The 20,507-nt window shown below is 40.3% G+C and overlaps 1 protein-coding gene across 1 annotated transcript in view; it reads left to right on the forward strand.

Annotated features, from left to right (window-relative positions):
* The window catches only part of PDE4DIP (phosphodiesterase 4D interacting protein), a 197,250-nt gene that overhangs the window by 140,064 nt on the left and 36,679 nt on the right, over positions 1-20,507 (forward strand). Inside the window, exons 21-25 of the mRNA XM_081817111.1 lie at positions 4,291-4,407; positions 4,792-4,929; positions 5,772-5,884; positions 7,038-7,165; positions 17,851-17,939. Of these exons, the coding sequence (XP_081673237.1) occupies positions 4,291-4,407; positions 4,792-4,929; positions 5,772-5,884; positions 7,038-7,165; positions 17,851-17,939 (585 nt within the window). The remainder of the gene's footprint in view (positions 1-4,290; positions 4,408-4,791; positions 4,930-5,771; positions 5,885-7,037; positions 7,166-17,850; positions 17,940-20,507) is intronic.

Genomic DNA, 20,507 nt, shown 5'->3' on the forward strand with positions numbered 1-20,507 from the left:
ATGTCCTCCATGCTATTCCTTATGTTCCACAAATAAGTGAAACCATATGATAATTGACTTTCTCTGCTTGACTTATTTCACTTAGCATAATCTCCTCCAGTCCTATCCATGTTGACATAAAAGTTGGGTATTCATCCTTTCTGATGGCTGAGTAATATTCCATTGTATATATGGACCACATCTTCTTTATCCATTTGTCTTTTGAGGGGCATCTCGGCTCTTAACACTGTGGTGGGAATGCAAGTTGGTACAGCCACTTTTGGAAAACTGTGGAGGTTCCTCAAAAAATTAAAAATAGAGCTACCCTGTGACCCAGCAATTGCAGTCCTGGGTATTTACCCCAAAGGCATAGATGTAGTGAAAAGAAGGGCCATATGCACCTCAATGTTCATAGCAGCAATGTCCACAATAGCCAAACTGTGGAAAGAGCTGAGATAACAAAATAGTTTATTTTTAAAAGAGTACAGTAGTCCAAGTATAATATCTAGGTCCAAATGCAAATGAAGGCTTTTTTTTTCTTTCTGGAGAAACATAGAAATTGCTTTATGTACACTTTTTCTCAAAAGATGCTCTTATTTTTATAAATGGAGACCATTAAACTTTTAAGTTCTGAAAAGACAAAGGCCGCTTTCTCTGCCCATTGCTGACTGGAATAATTATAAAGGATCTGTGAAAAAATGAGATACTATATAATTGCTGCTTGGAATTATGATGTTAGATCCATGAAATTAGCTTTAGAAACATGGAACAGAAGAATTTGGGGAATGATCAATAAATTCATTGAGTACTTGCTATATGCAATGTACCGTACTGGGTACTTAAATTAACACTAAGGCTTACAGCTGTGCAAACTAAGTGGTATTGGCCCTATTTTATAGATGAAGAAGGTGAAACATTGATTTATTTATTTATTTATTTATTTATTTTAACATGGAGGTAGGAAGGGCGCCTGGGTGGCTTAGTCAGATAAGCGTCTGACTCTTGATTTCAGCCCAGTCATGATCTCAGGGGCATGAGATTGAAGATTCTCTCTCTCCCTCTGCTCCTCCCCCGCCCACCTGCTTAGCAAGCTCTCTCAAAAAAACAAAACAAAACAAAACAAAACCATGGAGGTGGGGAATTGTCATAGAACTAAGACATACCAAAGCTAAGATTTAAATTTAGGTCTTTTGTGACTCAAAATACTTGCTAAGAAGTCGTTACTTGGAGCAGATCATTTTTCCATTGGGCTGTATTTCTAGCAGTAGAGTTTTCATGAATTTTCTTAGACGAGGCCTCTCGGTCTTACAGAATCCCTTCTCCTTCTCCCTCCCTTTACAGCTGATTGTTATGTTCAGCTGTGATGTGGAAGAAGTATTAGGGCCACAGAACAGAGTTACCAACTAAAACTAAAAGGCTCTATGTGACCAGGGCATCTATTTTAGAGGGTCAGCAGTACATTAAGTTTACCTGGCTAGTCTATGCAAGTGCCAACTAGAAGATGAATAATAGTGCTCTAGTGGGTCAGATCAATTAACCATGTGGTGTGGTACCAAAGGGTGTTTTATGGGAAGCTGTAATGGTAGCTTTAAGGATGTCCTCCAGTTTATTTTTTTTTATTATTTTTTTTTTTAAAGATTTTTATTTATTTATTTGACAGAGAGAGAGATAGCGAGAGCAGGAACACAAGCAGGGGGAGTGGGAGAGGAAGAAGCAGGCCTCCCGCCGAGCAGGGAGCCCGATGTGGGACTCGATCCCAGCATCCCGGGATCATGACCTGAGCCGAAGGCAGACGCCCAACGACTGAGCCACCCAGGCGCCCAGGATGTCCTCCAGTTTAATTGGCACTATAAAACATTTCAAATTTGTTTAATTAATGAGTTTATTATGCTGCTTAAAAAAATGGGTCCCCATGAGCAGATGAGTGAATCCTCCCAACCTCTCAAGCCTCTTGGCTTCTCAGATTTGGTCCATCTCTTTGCCAGAGTTAGATCTAGAATATAAAACCTGTATTCATATTTGTGGTAAAATTATCTTACTGTACCTCTTAATTTCTCTTCTCATTACACTTAGTTCTTACAACCAGCCTCCTATTCTATGACTCAAGTTTTGAGGATATGAAATTGTGTGGCATTTTAAAAATACCAGTTTTAAAAATCCCCTAGCTCCCCTCCTTTTTTGGGGTTCCACCCTAGCCATTATCTGATTACTCATGTTGGAGATTTCGGTTTCCGTAAGCCGTTTCTGTTTTTCTAATATATACTTGATTCAGAGTAATGTTACTTTTTGGTTCTGTCCTGTTTGGGGGATCATCAAATTAGGGCTATGAATGGTTATTTTGAGTAAGTGATATTTAGCTATATTGCTTACTTTTGTGTCCTTAATCAGTTACCAACCTCTCAGTTCAGTGCCATATATATTCATTATCACATTCCCTTTGATATTAGTTATATACCAAAAGCCATGTCGATTTTCCTGAAGTTTTAAGCATTCCCCCTACTGTCTTGAAATCATAGTAATAGTGGTAGTAATAGTTAACATTCAGTGATTGCCTGCCAGGCACTTTTAAATACATTTTCTCTCCTCTCACGTAGCCCTAAAAAGTAGGTATTATTTCCATTTTATAATTGAGGAAACTGAAGCTCAGTTTAAATGCCTTGTAGGGAGATTATGCCAAAATTTAAAACCCAAAACCCATGTCTGCCTGACTGCAGACCTTTATCTTGCTGCCATAATGTTTTCTTCCTCGTGTTTGAATTTTTCTAATATGGAGCAAATACCTGGCTATATAATGATAGAGGTCTCTGAAGAGGGCCTCATGAGAAGCACTCCTTTTCCCTTACCCAAGATCTGAACGAACGGAGAGATAAAACAAAGTAGTGGCAGATAGTTTGGTATTTTATCAACTGCATTACTGATAAAGGCTTAGGTAGAGAACTTAATGCAAGAACCTAGGGGCATGCTAGCCAATCCCCAGAATTAGGTAGACTTATCTACCTAGTCACAGATGACATTGGGCCTTGGCAGACCACTCTACATGGTGAGGAAGAGCCTGTTCTTGGAGAAGCAGTGGCAAAAACAGGCTTCCTGCAGGCAGGTGCCTCCCAAAAAGAAGAAAGGTGGAGCTAAGTCAAGCATGCCTGGTTTATTCTTCCCCAACATACTGTTAAGATAAGTCCCTTTACTTGCCTGGGGCTGACTAAAGGGGTGGAGAAAAGTCAGGAGTTAAACTGAGGTCCTTCAACATGGAAGGAAATGGGAGGAGAGGCATTTCTTCCTAACATGCCACAGGAGCCCAGAACATCAAATAACTTTGTGTAGTTATAAATCATTACCAGCCCACATAGTGAACTATCATCATTGATGGAATTTGAAGTAAAATTTTTACTGCTCATAACTTACATTTTATATCTTCTTAAAGAAACAGGTGCTGCTTTCTTTAGGAAGTTTGGCTATACCTTAAACTAGGTGTGTATCATCTGTCTTCTTTGTCACACCTATTTCCTTTAATTATCTCCAAATAGTTCCTTACATGGGGCACCGGGTGGCTCAGTTGGTTAAGCATCTGCCTTTGGCTCAGGTCATGATCCCAGGGTCCTGGGATGGAGCCCCATATCAGGCTCCCTGCTCAGTGGGGAGCCTGCTTCTCTCTCTGCCTGCTTCTCCCCCTGCTTGTGCTCTCTCTCCTTCTCTCTCTGTCTCTCTGACAAATAAATAAAAATCGGAAAAAAAAAAAAAGCTCCTTACTATGTGTACTTACAAATAACTTGCCATTACCATAAAGAATATATGGATGTGTTAGAATCTGCAGGAAAGGCATTATAACCTCCGTGTTCTGAGTCTGCTTCCTTGAGTTCACATTCTGGATCTCCCCCTTCCTAGCTCTGTGACTTTGAACAGGTTCCTTAATTTCTCTCTGCCTCAGTCACCTCCTCTGTAAACTGGGGAATAGAAGAATAGTGATCCTCTAGGGTTGTTGGGAGGATTCACTCATCTGCTCATGGGGACCCATTTTTTTAAGCAGCATAATAAACTCATTAATTAAACAAATTTGAAATGTTTTATAGTGCCAATAAACTGGAGGACATCCTTAAAGCTACCATTACAGCTTCCCATAAAACACCCTTTGGTACCACACCACGTGGTTAATTGATCGACCCATAGACCACTATTATTCATCTTCTAGTTGGCACTTGCATTACTGGCTCATGGTGATACAATATGGAAGAACCTTGGCCTCAGTGTTAAAATGGGAATGTGACAGATATTGCGTCCTCTGCACACCGACTTCAGGATCTCTTCTCTCCACAGATGGAACTTTCTGCGCTACAGTCCATGGTGGCCGTGCAAGAGGAAGAGCTACAGGTGCAGGCTGCCGACATGGAGTCCCTGACCAGGAACATACAGATTAAAGAAGACCTCATAAAGGTCTTTCACAGCTTTTTCAAGATCCTTGGAAATGATGACAGCTCAGAATACCTGTAGGGCATCTTCAAATGACATTTGGATACCCTGAGTCCCTTGGCCAGTCCTTATTTCCTTGATGCACTGTCAGTTTGAGCCTCTTAATATCACCATGTTCTTTCCGACTTGTATTAGAGTTGCTGAGATTTCACAAAGAATGTATTATTTCATATGGCTTATCAATATTCCACTTGAAAGTAGAGCAGACTATTTCAGGGACATCTGCTTCTTTGTCCCACTGCTAAATAGCACTGGACAGCCCCGAGATTGAGAGTCGCATGCCCCACTGACTGAGCCAACCAGGCACCCTGCATTCCTATTACTAGTTTTTTTTTTCTTGACTTTTAGGACCTGCAGATGCAACTGGTTGATCCCGAAGACATACCAGCTATGGAACGCCTGACGCAGGAAGTCTTACTTCTTCGGGAAAAAGTTGCTTCAGTAGAATCACAGGGACAAGAAACTTTAGGAAATCGAAGACAACAAGTAAGTCTTTGGAATATAAACCTTATTTTTACTGTGAAACAAACAGTGGAAAAGCTGTCAATCTCAGTGATCTCTGAAAGGTCTGTTGATGGAACTTCATAGAGAATCTGTGCTCTAAAGTTGCCTTGCCTTGGTCAGCAGCAGCAAGAGATGCCCCTAACATTTGTAATTCCTTTCGAGCTACTACCCCATAGCTGACCTCTCATCAGTGCCAGACTTTTAAAAAAGACCTTCTTGCCTGTACTCCCTGTTTGGTATCCTCTCTCTCACTAACTCCTCGTTTCACTCCAATCCTGGCTTTTAATTCAAGCAGTTCACTTAACCAGACCTCTCTGCTGGTTGCGTACATCATGGCTCATGTTCTTTACAGCACTCACTATAAAGCTCACTGTGATACAGGTCTGTGATTGATGGTGTCTCCTCCACCCACTAGATAGTAAGTTTAGCCCTAGAACAGAGCCTGGCACATAGAATATTCTCCATAAATCTTTACTGAATGAGTGAAGAATACCAGTAAGTCCTACAGTATGTCTTCTGGCCCTTCCTCTCTTTCCCTTCCACTCCCTTCTTTTAGCTCTTTTCTGTGCTTCTGGCCTCTCTCTCCTCTTTCTTCTTGCTTCCATGTTTGACTTCTGCCCTATAGAGTTTTAAAGATTAAAAAACAAGGTAATGTGACATTGATTTGAAAACTGTAAAATATAATAGAAAGTTTAAGCAAGTAGTAAAATAGTGAGCTTTTTTGGTCATAGTGCATGTGAGTACATTCCTTTGGCTGCTATCTCAGGATCTGCTGTGCTTCATGTCTCATGTCCATTTGCGTATTGCTTCTGCTCTTTCCTCAGTTGCTGCTGATGCTCGAAGGGCTGGTAGATGAACGGAGTCGGCTCAATGAGGCCTTGCAAGCAGAGAGACAGCTCTATAGCAGTCTGGTGAAGTTCCACGCCCATCCAGAGAGGTAGGAGAGTGACGGCGGTGTTTATCCTTCTATTCCTCTTTAGGTGCAGATGCTCATGGTCTCAAAGCAGGGAGGAAAAAAAACAGAGACAATTACTAGGACTACTCAATTTGTCATTTGTTTGTTTGTCATTTGTTGTGTGTGGATCTCTCAGAGCCTAGTGTTTAAGTCTTAAGTCAGGAATAGTGCCTATCTCATATAGCTACACAGTGATCAAATGAGAAGACTTGTCAGGTGTCTAAAATAATGCCTTGTGTATAGTAAACACTCAGTGTTTTCCTTTCCTTCCTCTGCTCCATGTCCTGGTAGGGGCTGTTCCGTTCCAAGAGTGAGGATATAAAGGATATTGATACTCAGTGAGTATCACTGAAGAAAATATATTTACCATGATGGCTAATATCAACCCAGGATCACTGATAGCCATCATGGTGAATATATTTGCTTGTATTCTTGATTTTTGGATCACGTATATATCATTCTGGTTCATTTTATATTCCCATTATTTTTTTTTTTTTTCTCATTCTGCCTTCTGCCCTTGTCCCTTTTTCTCTTTCCTAATTTTTATTTTTTTACTATTCATTTTTTTCTAGTTGATTGTTCAGTTTAAGCCTTGTTTTTCTTTCTACTTCAGGAAAATGAAGGCAGAGGAAAGATACAGTAGGACCAGTTGATTGTATTACTTTTTAAAGAATCTCTGGATCTTTGGTCTCTCTGAACTGGATTCCTTTTCAGAGCTCTGTCCAGTCTGGTTACCAAATGAGAGAACACAGATCTTCAATAGCAGTCCTCCTTGGCTCAGTATTGCTTCAGTTTGCATTTAGTTTTTCCTGGGTTTTGGTTTTTCGAAACTAATACTCTTCAAAAAGTAAAATTTCTCTTATGTTGGCTATAGGGGTATGAGGTAAGTCTTAGGAACTATAATTTTATGTGACACTGGCTCACAATCTAGCATAAAGAGGCAAGCTTTAAAGAAAGGGCAGGCCTTGCTAATCTGTCCGCAGTGAAGGATAACAGTGCCCAGACAAAGACTGTGTTCACTTACTGTGTGCTAGCGAGCATCCTTTAGAAAGTGTCATGGCTCTTTGGAAGTATGCGTAGACTCATTACAGTTGATGGCTAATCCGTTTTCCTTCCATGTGGCATGTTTACTCAGCTCAGAGAGAGACCGAACTCTGCAGGTGGAACTAGAAGGGGCCCAGGTGATACGCGGTCGGCTAGAAGAAGTTCTTGGAAGAAGTCTGGAGCGTTTAAGCAGGCTGGAGACCCTGGCTGCCATTGGAGGTGGGGAACTGGAAAGTGTGCGAGTTCGTCACAAGCATGCCTTCTGAGCACTGGCGGGTCAGCCTGCAGCCCAGGATGGAAAACCTTGTTTGCACTAACCTGAGAGCCTTGTCTGACTCTGACAGAATTAAATGGTGACTTGCTAACGGTAAAACTGTTACAAGTAGCATCAACTACAAAGTGAAACTCACTTTAGTCTATCTGTATGGCACTGTACATATCTATCTCTGAGTTGAACGGTGGAGGTTACAAAGTGTATGTGCACCTTTTAAAGCATTCCATTTCAGTTTTCCCACCCATATTCACTCTTTCTAGGCCTGTCCTTGTTCCCCCATCTCTCCCCGTGGGCCAATAAAGTTTATTCCTCCCCCGTTCTCACCGTCCATTTCATATGTTCCATATCATGTCATAAATGCATGCATGTGTATTATTTTTGCCATCAGCCAACTCCTCTTTGAGTGAAATTTATTTTAATCAAATAAACGTCTCAAGATGAAAGAGAGATTAAATGTCTATAAGAATGACTTTGCAAAAGTGGCATAATCCTTATCAGAAGGTAATCAAAGCCATGTCTTGCCATAGCAGACTACAAGTATTGGAAGGGTCAAGTCGAAGAGAGGAGGCAAAGACAGTTAAAGTGTTTACAGTAAACCTTCTCCTCTGATAGTGTTTCAGAGTTGATAATTGAATAATAGCGATAGTGAAATTAGATTAGGTGGAATCTAATGAAATTATAAATTCCATTAATATTTTTCCTTTAAACCACAAGAGTATTATGTAGTCAAAACGATTTCAGTAAAAACTCATTTCAGATTTTAAACTTGGAATTTGGTCTTTCAGAATCATGATTCTTTATGTAAAAAGAAAATTTCAAATGTAATGTTCCCCTTTAAATTCAGCATTTCACCAAATTGCTTATTGCAGCCAGAGGAAAGTATTGCTTCTGGTTTTTCATTTGGTAGTGGCATGAGATGGAGTCCTATGTTTTTCATGTTTTAGTGCTTAAACATTACTCCATTAAAATAAATAATAGGCTTTGAAGTGTTCGAATAGTTTAGAAAGAAAGGTCGTAGACCTGGGTTCGTAGGTTTGGGTCATTGTCTTAGTGCTTTGTTATGGCATCATGACAGGTTTAAGGAAAGGGGCCCTGGAGATTGTATTTCTGCTAGCTTCAATGTCGAGTATAACAAGTAATCAGGATTACTTTGGAGCTTTGCGGGTTCAACACCATGAGGTTTCATATTTCTGCTGGTTATAAATTTCCTAGATTAGAAGCTGAGATTGCAGGTTTTAAACATGGACTTTGGTGAACAGGGATTGAGGCTTTCCAGCATCATAAAGGTGACTGAGTACTCTTTCTCAATGAGGGGGAGCACAATGAGTTTTCTGTTTTCCCTCCATTATTCACATGATACTTTAATTTCTTTCACGTTCATGTGTTGACATGGGTTGCCTTACATTCTAAATTCTGTCCAGCTTTCTGTAACCTTAGCCATGCCTGTAACAACAGATAGAGCATCGGTCAAACCAAAGTGGACAGGGAAGAAAATGTTCTACTGGAGAAACACCCTGGGATTTTTCTGATGAAGTATTTTGCAAAAGATTGACAGCCATAAGCCTTCCTCTTAATGAAATGCTTTCCAATTTTCATGGCCTTTGGAGTGGGGAGTCATTTAAGGAAGGGGATGGGAAGTATAAGCAGAACCATCCACTTTCTTAGTCTTCCAGTCGTTAAAGACCCTTCCCTGCACAAAGATTTTTGTAATTTTCTAGAAGGAAAGAGGGGGTAATGGAACTTACAGAAATGTCAACCCAGCAAAGACTAGTCTGTCATATGATTACAAGGCATTTAGGAGTTGTTTTCCCTTAATTTTGCTAACAGACCAAGGAAGCTTTCTAAGTGTCCTGTTAAGATTCAACCACGGGTGATTCTTAGGTTCTAAAGGCTTATAGTGATTACAGTAATTTCTAATTACTACTCCTGCTTCTATCATCCTCCAAGAGTAGGAATTTCTCTTTGGTATCTTGAACTGTTACTAAGTGTTAGAAATATTAAGGTAGCTGGATGAATAATGAAAAACCCAACTTCCTATTGAAAAATGATCAAAATAGATTAGTGGGGAAAAAGTAAGTGAATTCTGTTCCTGATTTGGATCCTGAAGAGACAAACCAACTTGTGCCACAGTTAATCACCCTTAATATTGGTCCTTGGGAAACATTTTAGATAATTAAGTGATTTTTGTGGCAAAGGATAAACTAAGAGGTTGATCCTGACACTATGGATGGGACTAAAATCTGGAATGAGGCTTGCAAACAGTGCTACCTGGAGAGAGCTTGCTAGTTTAACAATTTTGTGTGATGATTTGGCATCTCATTAGAGAACTCGACTGATGAATTTTTTCTGTAACCCACAGATAGATGATGCTATGATTGGACACATCATTCATAGAATTCTATTTACCACGATATAATATGATTCCATTCTGTCTTCAGGAGCACAGACCCTTTCTCTTACTGGATTATTCTACCTTTGTCGGGCATTTTTCAGCCTTATAATAATTTTAGAGAAAGCATCATGGGCTTGTAGAACCTTGTGCTTGAATTAAAAAAAAAAAAAATCTTGAAATGAATGAATTAAACCCAGGCCATGATTAATTAGAAGCGTAGAACTTAAAATGAGAAAAATCCATATTGATAGATTTGCTTTTACATCCATTTCCTTTTTGAATAATAGCAAATACGCAAAGTAATGGTTGTAAGAGTCAGGGGAGATGAAGTCTATAGTTCTTAGAGCTGTAGAGTTGAAAAGGACCTCTAAGAAGATGTATTTAATGAGTGAAATGGAAGTCCTTTTGATAGATCTTTCCCTTAAACTCTGTTCTGTTGCAGAAGTCTGACGATTATTAGTGCCTAGTAAAAGTCAATGTTTTACTGGTGTTTTCTTCTTAGCTATTTAGCCAAGTTATCATTTTTTTTTTTTTTTGAAAAGGGACGACTGGGCTATTTTAATATTGTCAGCCTTTTGCTTTGATAGGTATGCGCTTATCCTGAGTCTCACCCACCCCTCTCCCACACCCACTTCTCTTCATTCACTGTGGACAAGAGCAGTACTTTTGGTACTTCTACTTCTTTATTCATATTTTAAAAAAGATGTGTCAAATCATTATATACAGTAAGAGATCTATAAAGATTAAGAAAATTGTGACCTATACAGGCTATTAGATCCTAGCCACAAAAAGTTTCCTGGAGGGTTTTTTAGTATATTCTACTTGCACAGTTTATACCTAAGTGACCTCTGGCACAGATATACATAAAAGACCTTTTGCTTTTATGCTAATTTATGCTAATTTGGTATCTGGTGCTGGGAAGTTTGGTTCACAGATGCAAAACAATTCAAGAAAACTGATGTTAGTTCTGTCTCTCTAACAGTTTGATCTAGGGTTCTCTGATTAGGGAAAGGAGAAGCAGATGAGACTATACCAAACATTGCTCTTTTCTTTGAAGGATAAAAGTTGACCCACCTACAGTCACTTCCCTTTAGACTGTAAACCTTAAAGGGACAATACTTCAGTTCCTTTGCTTTCCTTGAGCACCTAGTATTAGCAAACTCTAGTTCCTGTTTGTTAGGATAAAATTGTTGTTTTCTGGTTTCATGGTCTTTTTTTTTTTTTTTTTAAGATTTTATTTTTATTTGAGAGAGAGCACAAGCCACGGGGAGAGGGAGAGAGAGACGCAGACTCCCCACTGAACAGGAAGCCTGACTCGACTTGGGGCTTGATTCCAGGACTTATGGGATCATGACCTGAGCTGAAGGCAGACACCCAACCGACCGAGCTGCCCAGGTGCCCCTCATGGCCTTTTTATATGAAAAAGTCATAGGATCTACACATTTGATGTCCCTGAAAAACTCAAGTTGCCTATTCACCTAGGCCTCCGTAGTAATTCTACAGGTCTGCAGGGAAATGCGACAATCGTCCCATGAAGCTAGGAAGAAATAGTAGTAACCCATGCCCTGACAGTCCACTTTCCATCTTGCCTTGTAAAATGATTTTAGAGGTAGAATAAATAAATTAGCTTTCTTTTTCAGTAACTAACATCTTGTGAGATCCGAGCATATAGAATATTTTCTCTCTTTTAAGGTTAAAATTTAGAGCGCTTTTCTTCTCCCTTTGGTCATGAAGAACCATCAGTACTGTAGAAAGAGTAGCTAGGAATACGAAGCTTGTATGAGGCAACCTGGTAATAAAAAATAGAAGGAATGAGTCAATGGGACAATACATCAGAGTGGTTTCTGTAGGTTAATCGTTTTTGAGTCTTACAACATTTTGGAATATGGATTTAAGACACCTTCTTACTAGACATTTAGAATAATAACTTTGTTAAACAACTTTATTATAATTAAAAGACAGGCATGTTGCTTTTAAGTAGTCTTGAGTATTGACAAAAGGTAAGTCCTCAACTTCTTTCTATGTAATTACATGAGCCGGGACGCGTTTCCCAAATAAAAAATTTGCATTGTAATTTGTTTCCAGTAGAGGATGAGAAGTGGAAGGAAAACACAACATGTAAAGCTGACAATACGAATTTTACCAGATTTCAAAAAAGAATGATTAAACTTACAAAGTGATGTACTAATTCTTTTTGCATTTGTTTTCCTTTTGCTAAAACTGAAAGGATAAAATAGGAAGTTCAGCAAGAAAATGTTCAATAGAAAATAATATGAAGAATAGAGGTGTTAAGTAGATGAACTAAATCGGCTTCCTTGTTCCCTTTAAAAACTCAAAATTGTCTAGCACATGCATGTAGCTTTGCTTTTAGTATATAACATGAGTATATAGTGCTTCGTTTTGCAATTATCAAAATCATTGCTCTAAAATACCAACATCTCAATCTGTACACTTTAGAGGCATGTGTGTGTACAAGTATTTTCTATAAGTCATGAATTTCTGTTTCCATGAAGTATTCAGTTTGATAATAAAAGCAGTTTTACTTCTGTCACTTAAAATTTTGATCCTAGGGCTGTCAAGAAAAAGTAAAGCAATTTCATAACAATTTAAATGAAGGAAGTGACATGTTAAATGATCCAGTAACTTGGCATTAGATTATTTATAGGACTATTTTCCCACCAAAATAAGCTGTATATTTTCCTCTGGAAATTCATTTCTTCATGGCACTGTGCTGTGTTAAACTGTGTTAACATTTGTGCTGAAATGGAGAGTGTGCTTTTTAATACCTAAGTGTTAGAATTTCAGCTGCTTTAGTTGAGACACAAAAAATTGTTACTGATCCAATAAAAGTATCAAAGGCCAAACAGTAACCACTTGGTTTCATTCTTGAAAAGACTGATGAGAAGAGAAGTAGAGAAAGCTCATGTCTTTTTCTTTGTTTGTTTCCTTATGGGAGAATCAGTCTATAGATCATTGTACTAAAAATCCAAGTCAAAGTTAAGGCTCTGGAATGAGTGAATGCTTTTTTTTTTTTTTATTTAATTTAAAGATTTTTGTTTATTTATTTCAGAGAGAGAGCCCAAGCAGGGGGAGCTGCAGGCAGAGGGAGAGGGACAAGCAGACTCCCTGCTGAGCAGGGAGCCGGATGCGGGACTCAATCTCAGGACCCTGGGATCATGACCTGAGCCGAAGGCAGGCGCTTAACCGACTGAGCCACCCAGGCACCCCTGAGTGAATGCTTTTGTAATTTAACTAGAGGAGGGAAGAGGAAGAAACCTGGATTGTTCTTCTCTCACGGAAGTGAGACTAAAGAAACAGCATCACACTTCCTCCAGAAATGTGAATGGAACTCTTTTACCTTAATAACTCTTTCTTGTTCTCCTTGTTGAGGGAGAGCAGTAGCAAACAGGATGGAGATTTGAGGAGCCAGTTGTTCTGGTGGGTGGTTCTCCTCCCGTAAATGTTCCTGGAAAGAAAGGCCTGCTGCTTGTGTTCTTTGAAGGGAAAAAAAAAAGAGGCCACAAGCAGGAAGAACTTCCTTGACATTACAGAACTTTAAGTCCCTGGAAAATTGCTTTCTGAATAAAGTACAAGCTAGAAAGCTGCCTAAGAGATGTTACAATCCAAAGACAAAAATACAGCCTAAAGGGGGTCGACTGCAGACAGCAGTTTTCTTTCCTTCTGTCCAGTGGAAGAATTTTATTTGTTAGCAGAAGCTTACGGAGAGCTATATGAAATCTTAAAGTTCCTTTATGGTCCAGAAGGGAATGGATGCAGAGTTTGACAGGAGAGCTTTTTTGTTTGATTCTGTCATACAGCATCATAATATTTAAGTCAGGGGTAGTTTAGTTGGTTCATGACACGACCATGTGAGAGTTCTCGTAATAATGAGCACATGGCAGGTGCCTAAGAGTGAAAGTGAGATGGCCCAGAGGATTTGGTACGAGAGCCTGGTGCTGAGGGGAAGACCAGCCGGGGGCTTTGGGCACTACACGATTACTCATGCTATACAGTTTTTATTCTTTGAATCCCCTTTCAAAATGAGTCAAATAGGACTCCTGCTATGTTCTGAGTAACTCTGTGGGAAATATCACTCCTTTTCTGTTGGTTGAATATAAATAGCTTAAAGGGGAAACAGTAATGACGAGAGTGGCATTCAGGGAAAAGGGTCTTGTCGTAACCCAGTTTGGGCTCATGACTGAAGAATTAACACTGTATGACTTTTCCTCTAAGGCTTATTCATACATGATGGAGTTTTAAGGCAGTTATAATATAATAGTGATGAATCCTATTTGTAAAACACCTGTTCAAAAGAATTCATCCTGCTTTACTGACAACTGTTTTTTTCAACTGTCCTGTGAAGCAGAGAGACCAAAAAGTATCATTTCAAGCCTCCTGTTGGGGGAAACAGATACTCAGAAGTAAGGAAGTGCAGATAGATGCAATCAAGATCATCCAGTTACAATATTAGGTATAAAATTTCTCTGCAGATTGCACTTAGGTTCTGTGGCCACCTTTTTTCAGCCCATAGACCGTGTCAGTTTACCAACAACAATAATATTGCTTAAAGGCAGTATTTATTGAGTATACACTGCATGCCAGGCACCCTTCTAAGCACTTCAAACGCAGCAAATCCTTTGAAGTTCACTAGGGAACAACTGTATGGAGTGGATATCAACTGTTAACCATACTTTGTAAGTGAGGAAACAATTACACAAAGGTTGTGTCTTGCCTAAAGTCACATAACTAATGACAGAAGCAGAAACCAAACCTAAACAATTGGGCTCCAGGGTCCATGTTCTTAATAATTATGCCATCCTCAATTTAAAAATCTCCACAAAACTATCCATTTTTGTTTCAACGATTAAAAGAATACATGTGCATAACACTTAAGTTTTCACGGAAGGATTTACAGTATTTTAGAGGCTTTTATTTCTGTGTAGTTTATCAAGTTAGATAGCTGGTGGAAAATAATTCTCTAAATCTAAAAGGGAGTTTGGGGCACCACCTTTATTATATATGGCTCTGAGTCTAGAAATTTGCAAGAACCACAATTTGGGAACCACCATCAAAGCCTCAAATAAAAATTTTTTAATAAAATTTCTAGGCTAACATGTGAAACTTAACCTGGAGATAAAACCTGGAGAAGAAAGTTAAATTTGAAGTGACAGACTCTTACTTTTCAGAGTATCTAAAGTAATAAGCAGTAGATTCACCAGTATAAAGTATAGTACCTATTTGTTTTAGTATAGTACCTTTAAACTAGAAATTTGGAACATTACAAGTTAGTTTGGAAGATGGTGTTTTGTTGCCTTGTAAAAGCTTAGAAAAGGGTGTACCCTCAGCCAAGAGAAATTAATTTATTGTCATTGATTAAAAAAAATGGTAACAGGTCTCTAGTGTCAACTTACAGGGCTTTATGTGGGATAACTTATTCCAATATTTTCTATAAATTTTTTTCAACTTTATTCTAGCCACTGCCCCCCACCCCAGCCTTCAGCATTCTAATTCACATTGGTAAAAGGCTGAGCACCTGTTGAAGCTCCCCTGAAGGAACTACAGCAGACTAAGCTAAAAATAAATAAGGAAAGCAAAACTCCTATGTAGTAGAATGTTGGGATGAAATGGGAATTCTTACTTTGTTTCCATTTAACTCCCGATTTGTTTCCATTTAACCCCCCATTTAACACATGGTATTGTGTCCCTGAGTGACTTAAAGAGAGAACATCATCTAAAAATGCAGACATGGTATCAGAAAGGCAAACGAAGGTAAGTGGAGGGCGGTACGTGTGAGATGAGAGCCTTCAAGACCAGTGGCAGGCACTTTTTCCAATCCTCCCTTAACCTTACTCCTGGAACTTAGCACAGGAATCCTCTGAGGATATGGGGCAGCATGGTCACACAAGCCATCAAGAATGATAACGGAGATGAGTTCAGCTCATCCAGTGGAACTTTCTTCAACCACAGGATCATTCTCTAGCCCAAAGCTGAGGGGAGAAACAATGTGAAAACTATGTTTTCTTAATCTGTCATTGTGTGGGACATTCATTTTCTTTGCGAGGAAAAAATAAAAGATTCTGATCTCTACTGTTGTACAGGGAAAGATTTTCCAAAATAAGCATAGTAAGATACGGATGTCCACAAGTGAATTAGCATCCTAGATTTCAGGGAGTTGTCAAAGCTTAGGGAGTGTGTTTATCCATCTCTCTGCAACCAGTATTGTGAATGAGATGGTTCTGGGGCTGGTTTGAAAAGGTAGTGGAAATCCCTATTGTACACAGTCTGCCAGGGAATTTCTAAGAATGCTGAGTGGTGTAGGTACCTCCTTGTAGGTAGGACCTTATTGAACAGGGCATAGGAACTTGGTCCAAAGTTAATACAACATCCATGGAATGAGTCATAAGTTGTTAGGGCAACATGCTTACTACCTTTTAGTACTTTAATAAGATTAGCCTGGGTCATTGCAAATACTCTGGCATGAACTTGCAGATAACAAGAGATGGAATGAAGGTGTGATCTGCCCCTCTTCACCTTATCTGCAGAGAGGATAGTGGATGCTCATTATTCATCCATGGATGTCTGAGCTCAGGAGCAGGTTCTTTGGTCTTGGGGGAAGAAACAAAGATAAAGATCTGATTTGTCACCAGAAGGAACCGTGAGTTGCCTCTGTCTGAAAGTCCAGAGACTTGACTCCTTGGCACAGCTCTTGTCAGGACTGGCTGTGTAACCTTGGACAAACCATAAGTCTCTTTCAGGCACTGAAAGTTACTCAGTGGTCAGAAGAGGAGTTTTAATAGGTTGGTTGCTGAGGCCAGGGTCAGAACTAGATCTCAAGCTTCTCTAACTTGGGCAGGTTCTATAAGACCTGTTCTGTAGACCCGGGGAGTGTCATGGTAGATTTTCTTTGGTGTTAAAACGAATTAACCATCATAAATTCCTCCATTTTCAGAAGAAATCAGTAATGTGGTACACGGGTCTTAATCTAAAATTGGATGGATAGTCTTTTATTGTAACAGATGTGGAGAGGGGGTGCCTGGGTGGCTCAGTCGTTAAGCGTCTGCCTTCAGCTCAGGTCATGATCTCAGGGTCCTGGGATCGAGCCCCACATCCGGCTCCATGCTCAGCGGGAAGCCTGCTTCTCCCTCTCCTACTCCCCCTGCTTGTGTTCCCTCTCTCGCTGTGCCTCTTCTCTATCAAATAAATAAAATCTTAAAACAAAACAAAACAAAACATATGTGGAGAGGAAGAAATGCCCTAGCTTTGTTCTGTCCAATGTGGTAGCCATGAGCCATGTGTGGCTAGTTGAATTTAAATTTAAATTAATTTAAATTAAATAAAAAATTTAGTTCCTCAATCATCCTAACCCATTTCGAGTGCTCAATAGCCACATGTGTCTACTGTATTGGGCAGCACATACATAGAATTGCAGAAAGTTCTATTGGTCAACACTGTCTCAGACCTTTGCCCAGACCACAAACTGCAGCTATTTGTCCTCCCTTAGTGCAAGACATAGATGTTTGTGCCCTCAGATGACTGTGTCCATCTTTAAGGAATGAAAGAATGTATTAAAACTCATGTGGACAAAGAAGTATAAGACACCCTTCAGGCAAAAGGTGTTGGCATTGAACAAGAGTTTGAGAGAGATGGGGAGGTTAAAGGAAGGAATTAGGAAACACCCAAACTATTCTGTGCCTTGAGTCTTGGCTAGTCCTGAGCTTCTGTAGGACACAGAGCCCCTAGAGGGGTGTTCCTCAGAGATACACTCACCCTATGATCCCAGAGATGGAGAAGTATGAGAAAAGCAGGTCTCCCTTAATCCCCAGGAAATCAGGGACCCTCTCAGTACTCGAGGGTGGGGAAAACGTTAGTCATGTTGGGCTCACGTTTCAAAAGAGAAAGTTGTTACATAACTGGACTTGCAGGACAGGAAATAGTTCAGGCTTTCTGAAAATAGGTGAGAGGGGTAACTAACAGCCAGCTCCTTAGGTGCAGGTCTGTGCAGTCAAAGCCAACGAATGTTTTAAGGCTTAAGTTTAAATATTAGTAAGAAAGTATCAGTGATATAAGGCTTTGCTACAGATTTGGCACACTGGTTCCGCCTTCAGCCCTGCTGGCTAGGGGGCCATGCCAATGGGGAAAGGAAGAAAGTAGAGGCAGGTGGCAAAGAGCGTAATTTTAGCTGCTGTCTGAAAGTCACCTGTGAAGGGAATCACCTTTCTCTTCCGGACTCACTTCCAGGTGCAGCTGCAGGGGACGATACTGAAGAGGCTAGCACCGAGTTCACGGACAGCATCGAGGAGGAGGCTGCCCACAATAGCCACCAGCAAGTAAGTCCAAGTCAGGTTATGGGTTCCCAGGGTGGAAGGCTCATAGCCCTTTGGGGTCTGGTGGTCTCCTGCAGCCCTTGTGCGCCTAGAGGAATAAGCTATCTTTTTATAAAAACCACTTCCCAGTCTTCCTTCCGCCCTCCCTGAGCTTCCCAGCCACTTTGCCAGCCAACCCCTATCCTCACTCCACTTTTCTTTTTTTTTTACTCTATCTCTCGCCCCTCCTTCCCACCTTTGCCCCTATGTACCATCTATAGCTATAGCTTCAGAAGAATGTTTACTTACAACAAGACCATGGACAGTTCCCCTCTTGGGTTTTTGTATCTGAAACACACCACAGAAGACAGGGAGTCATCGGAGGGCTGCTTGGGGAGGTGGCAGGCCTAAGACCTGCTTCAGGAGAGTGTTCTCTGAGAACCTCCAAGAGGATTGGAATGCTTCCAAAGCAGGGATCTGTCTGGTGAAAGCTCGTTACACAAAAGAGAAGTCTGTTGGGCAACCTGACAGACTACCCAGGTTGGGACACATCAGTGACCAGCAGGTGACACTTTCAAGAGCAAGCCCCCATCAAACTTCAGAACTTGGTACCCAAGGCTGAAACACTGTTCCCACCAGCCATCAGTGAAGGTGTAACCAGCATGTTCGAAAGCTCAAGAGTTGAATATCCTGGACCTCAGAGATTAAGTCACTGACAGTGATCCCATTGCACTCACTGGCCCTCCTATGTGTCTCCACCTTGCATAGTGATACTTAGCAATCACATCTCCTACGTGGACTGTGCCTGTGAGTCTCTGAGTTATTAAGGAGAAAGTGGATCATTGGTATCCATCCTTCTGCAGAAGTAGCTGGGCTTTTCCAGTGGTAGCTTCCTTGGAGCTATTAGAAAAACTGCTGGGAAAATGAGGCTTTCTGGGTCTGCCTCTATATCTCCTGTATAAGAAAAAGAGGAGACCAACAGAAAGAACTTACATGAGCATTCCTCAAATCTCACTGGACTTGGCATAATCTTTGGCTCTTGAGGACATGAGCAGTTAGTTGTCGGGGCTACCTCATGTCCTCAACACCATTTCTTTACCTTCTACCAAGATCCCCTTTTTGTTACTCTAGCCATACCTGACCCTTACTTCTCCCTTAAATTCTTGCATGAGTTCCACTTCTCCTTTTGCTTGAACAGCTTCTTCTAAGTCCTCCTAACGAATGCTTATGACTTTAATTATGTATACTGCTGCCTCTCCGGACAGATCCCTCTGCCTTGCACTCCTTAATGTCACTGAGGAGCTTTGGGGAGAAGAGAGGGATCTGCAAGATAAGCAAATGTCCACTCTAAGAGTTAGATTGGGATGTCAGCTGGTCACTGGTGGTTATTGCTGCTGTGGACAGGATTAGCTTCAGAAAAAGTGAACCAGAGACACAGATGTGAAGACAGCCAGATTCCTTCCTATAGCCTAGCATGGAGCAAATGACCAGACCACATACTGAGAAGGTCATTTCAACCCTGGAATAAACCTTTACATTGGGGCATGTGTATTTCCCTTGCAATGGCTGCCCTATTACTTGGCAGAATTACTTAATAAATTATTAGTTAACCTTTGGATTAGGGCTTGACTCATGATAGACAAATTTATATACCTGCTGGATGAAGACTATCTTGGGAAAGCATCATTTTCTTTCCATCACCTTTCCTTGAAAATCAGTCTCCAGTTTTGGGTAGGAGGAACCATGGTGTATGAAATCATTGTAAATTCACTTCAACTTTTCTGGAGTTTGAGGGTGTGACTCTCCTGCTGCCAAATAAATAAAGCTTGTTTTGCCATAACTGTTTTGTGTCTAGATTCTCAAAACTGTGTTTGCTGGTTTCTGGGGAATTAGGCTCTGAGTTCCTCCTTGCTGTGTCCTTGGAAGGTAAACTTTACTCAACACCAAGCTACCTTCCTACCTCAGGCATACACAGACTTCCCCTAACAAACAAATCCCACTTTGTGTTCCTTCTAAGGCAAGAGCTATCTTTTAGCCAAAGCAAGTTGCTGCATCCTTATTTTTAGACTCACTCACATCAGGAAGTCTCAGGTCTGGCTATGTTGGTAATTTTCCCCAGGTATCTCCCACAAAATCCCATTCTCGAGCAAATGTAAGGTCTGTAATAAATAATGCCTAGGAAATGCCTGTGAAATGAATCAAGCATTGCCTTTCTTCATTTGAACTTGTGCAGTGGAAAAAAGTTAATCAAGAATCAAGATGCCAATGCAATGAAGGAGAAAAAAGTCAGCAGACTTAGTGTGAAGAACTTGAGAAAAAATCATTAATGCCCTTCACTCATGTGAGAACTGATTTACATTGTGAGACATATGTCATAGGGTAAAAACAAAACAACTCGATTCAAACAAGAGATCAGATGTGCACATAGATTTCTGTAGGGTAAAAGGAAACCCAGCACACACAAAAAAGGTTTAATTATACCATGGAAGCAATAGAACAGATTAATTAGGAAATGACCAGTGGGGAGGAACCTGTAAGAGATATAATTCCTTGTAAGGGAACCTGTAAGAGACCTAAAGGATTCATACTACC

This window comes from Leptonychotes weddellii, chromosome 4, assembly GCF_054177405.1.
Source record: "Leptonychotes weddellii isolate Sample4059 chromosome 4, ASM5417740v2, whole genome shotgun sequence".
In the NCBI taxonomy this organism is placed as follows: Eukaryota; Metazoa; Chordata; class Mammalia; order Carnivora; family Phocidae; genus Leptonychotes; species Leptonychotes weddellii.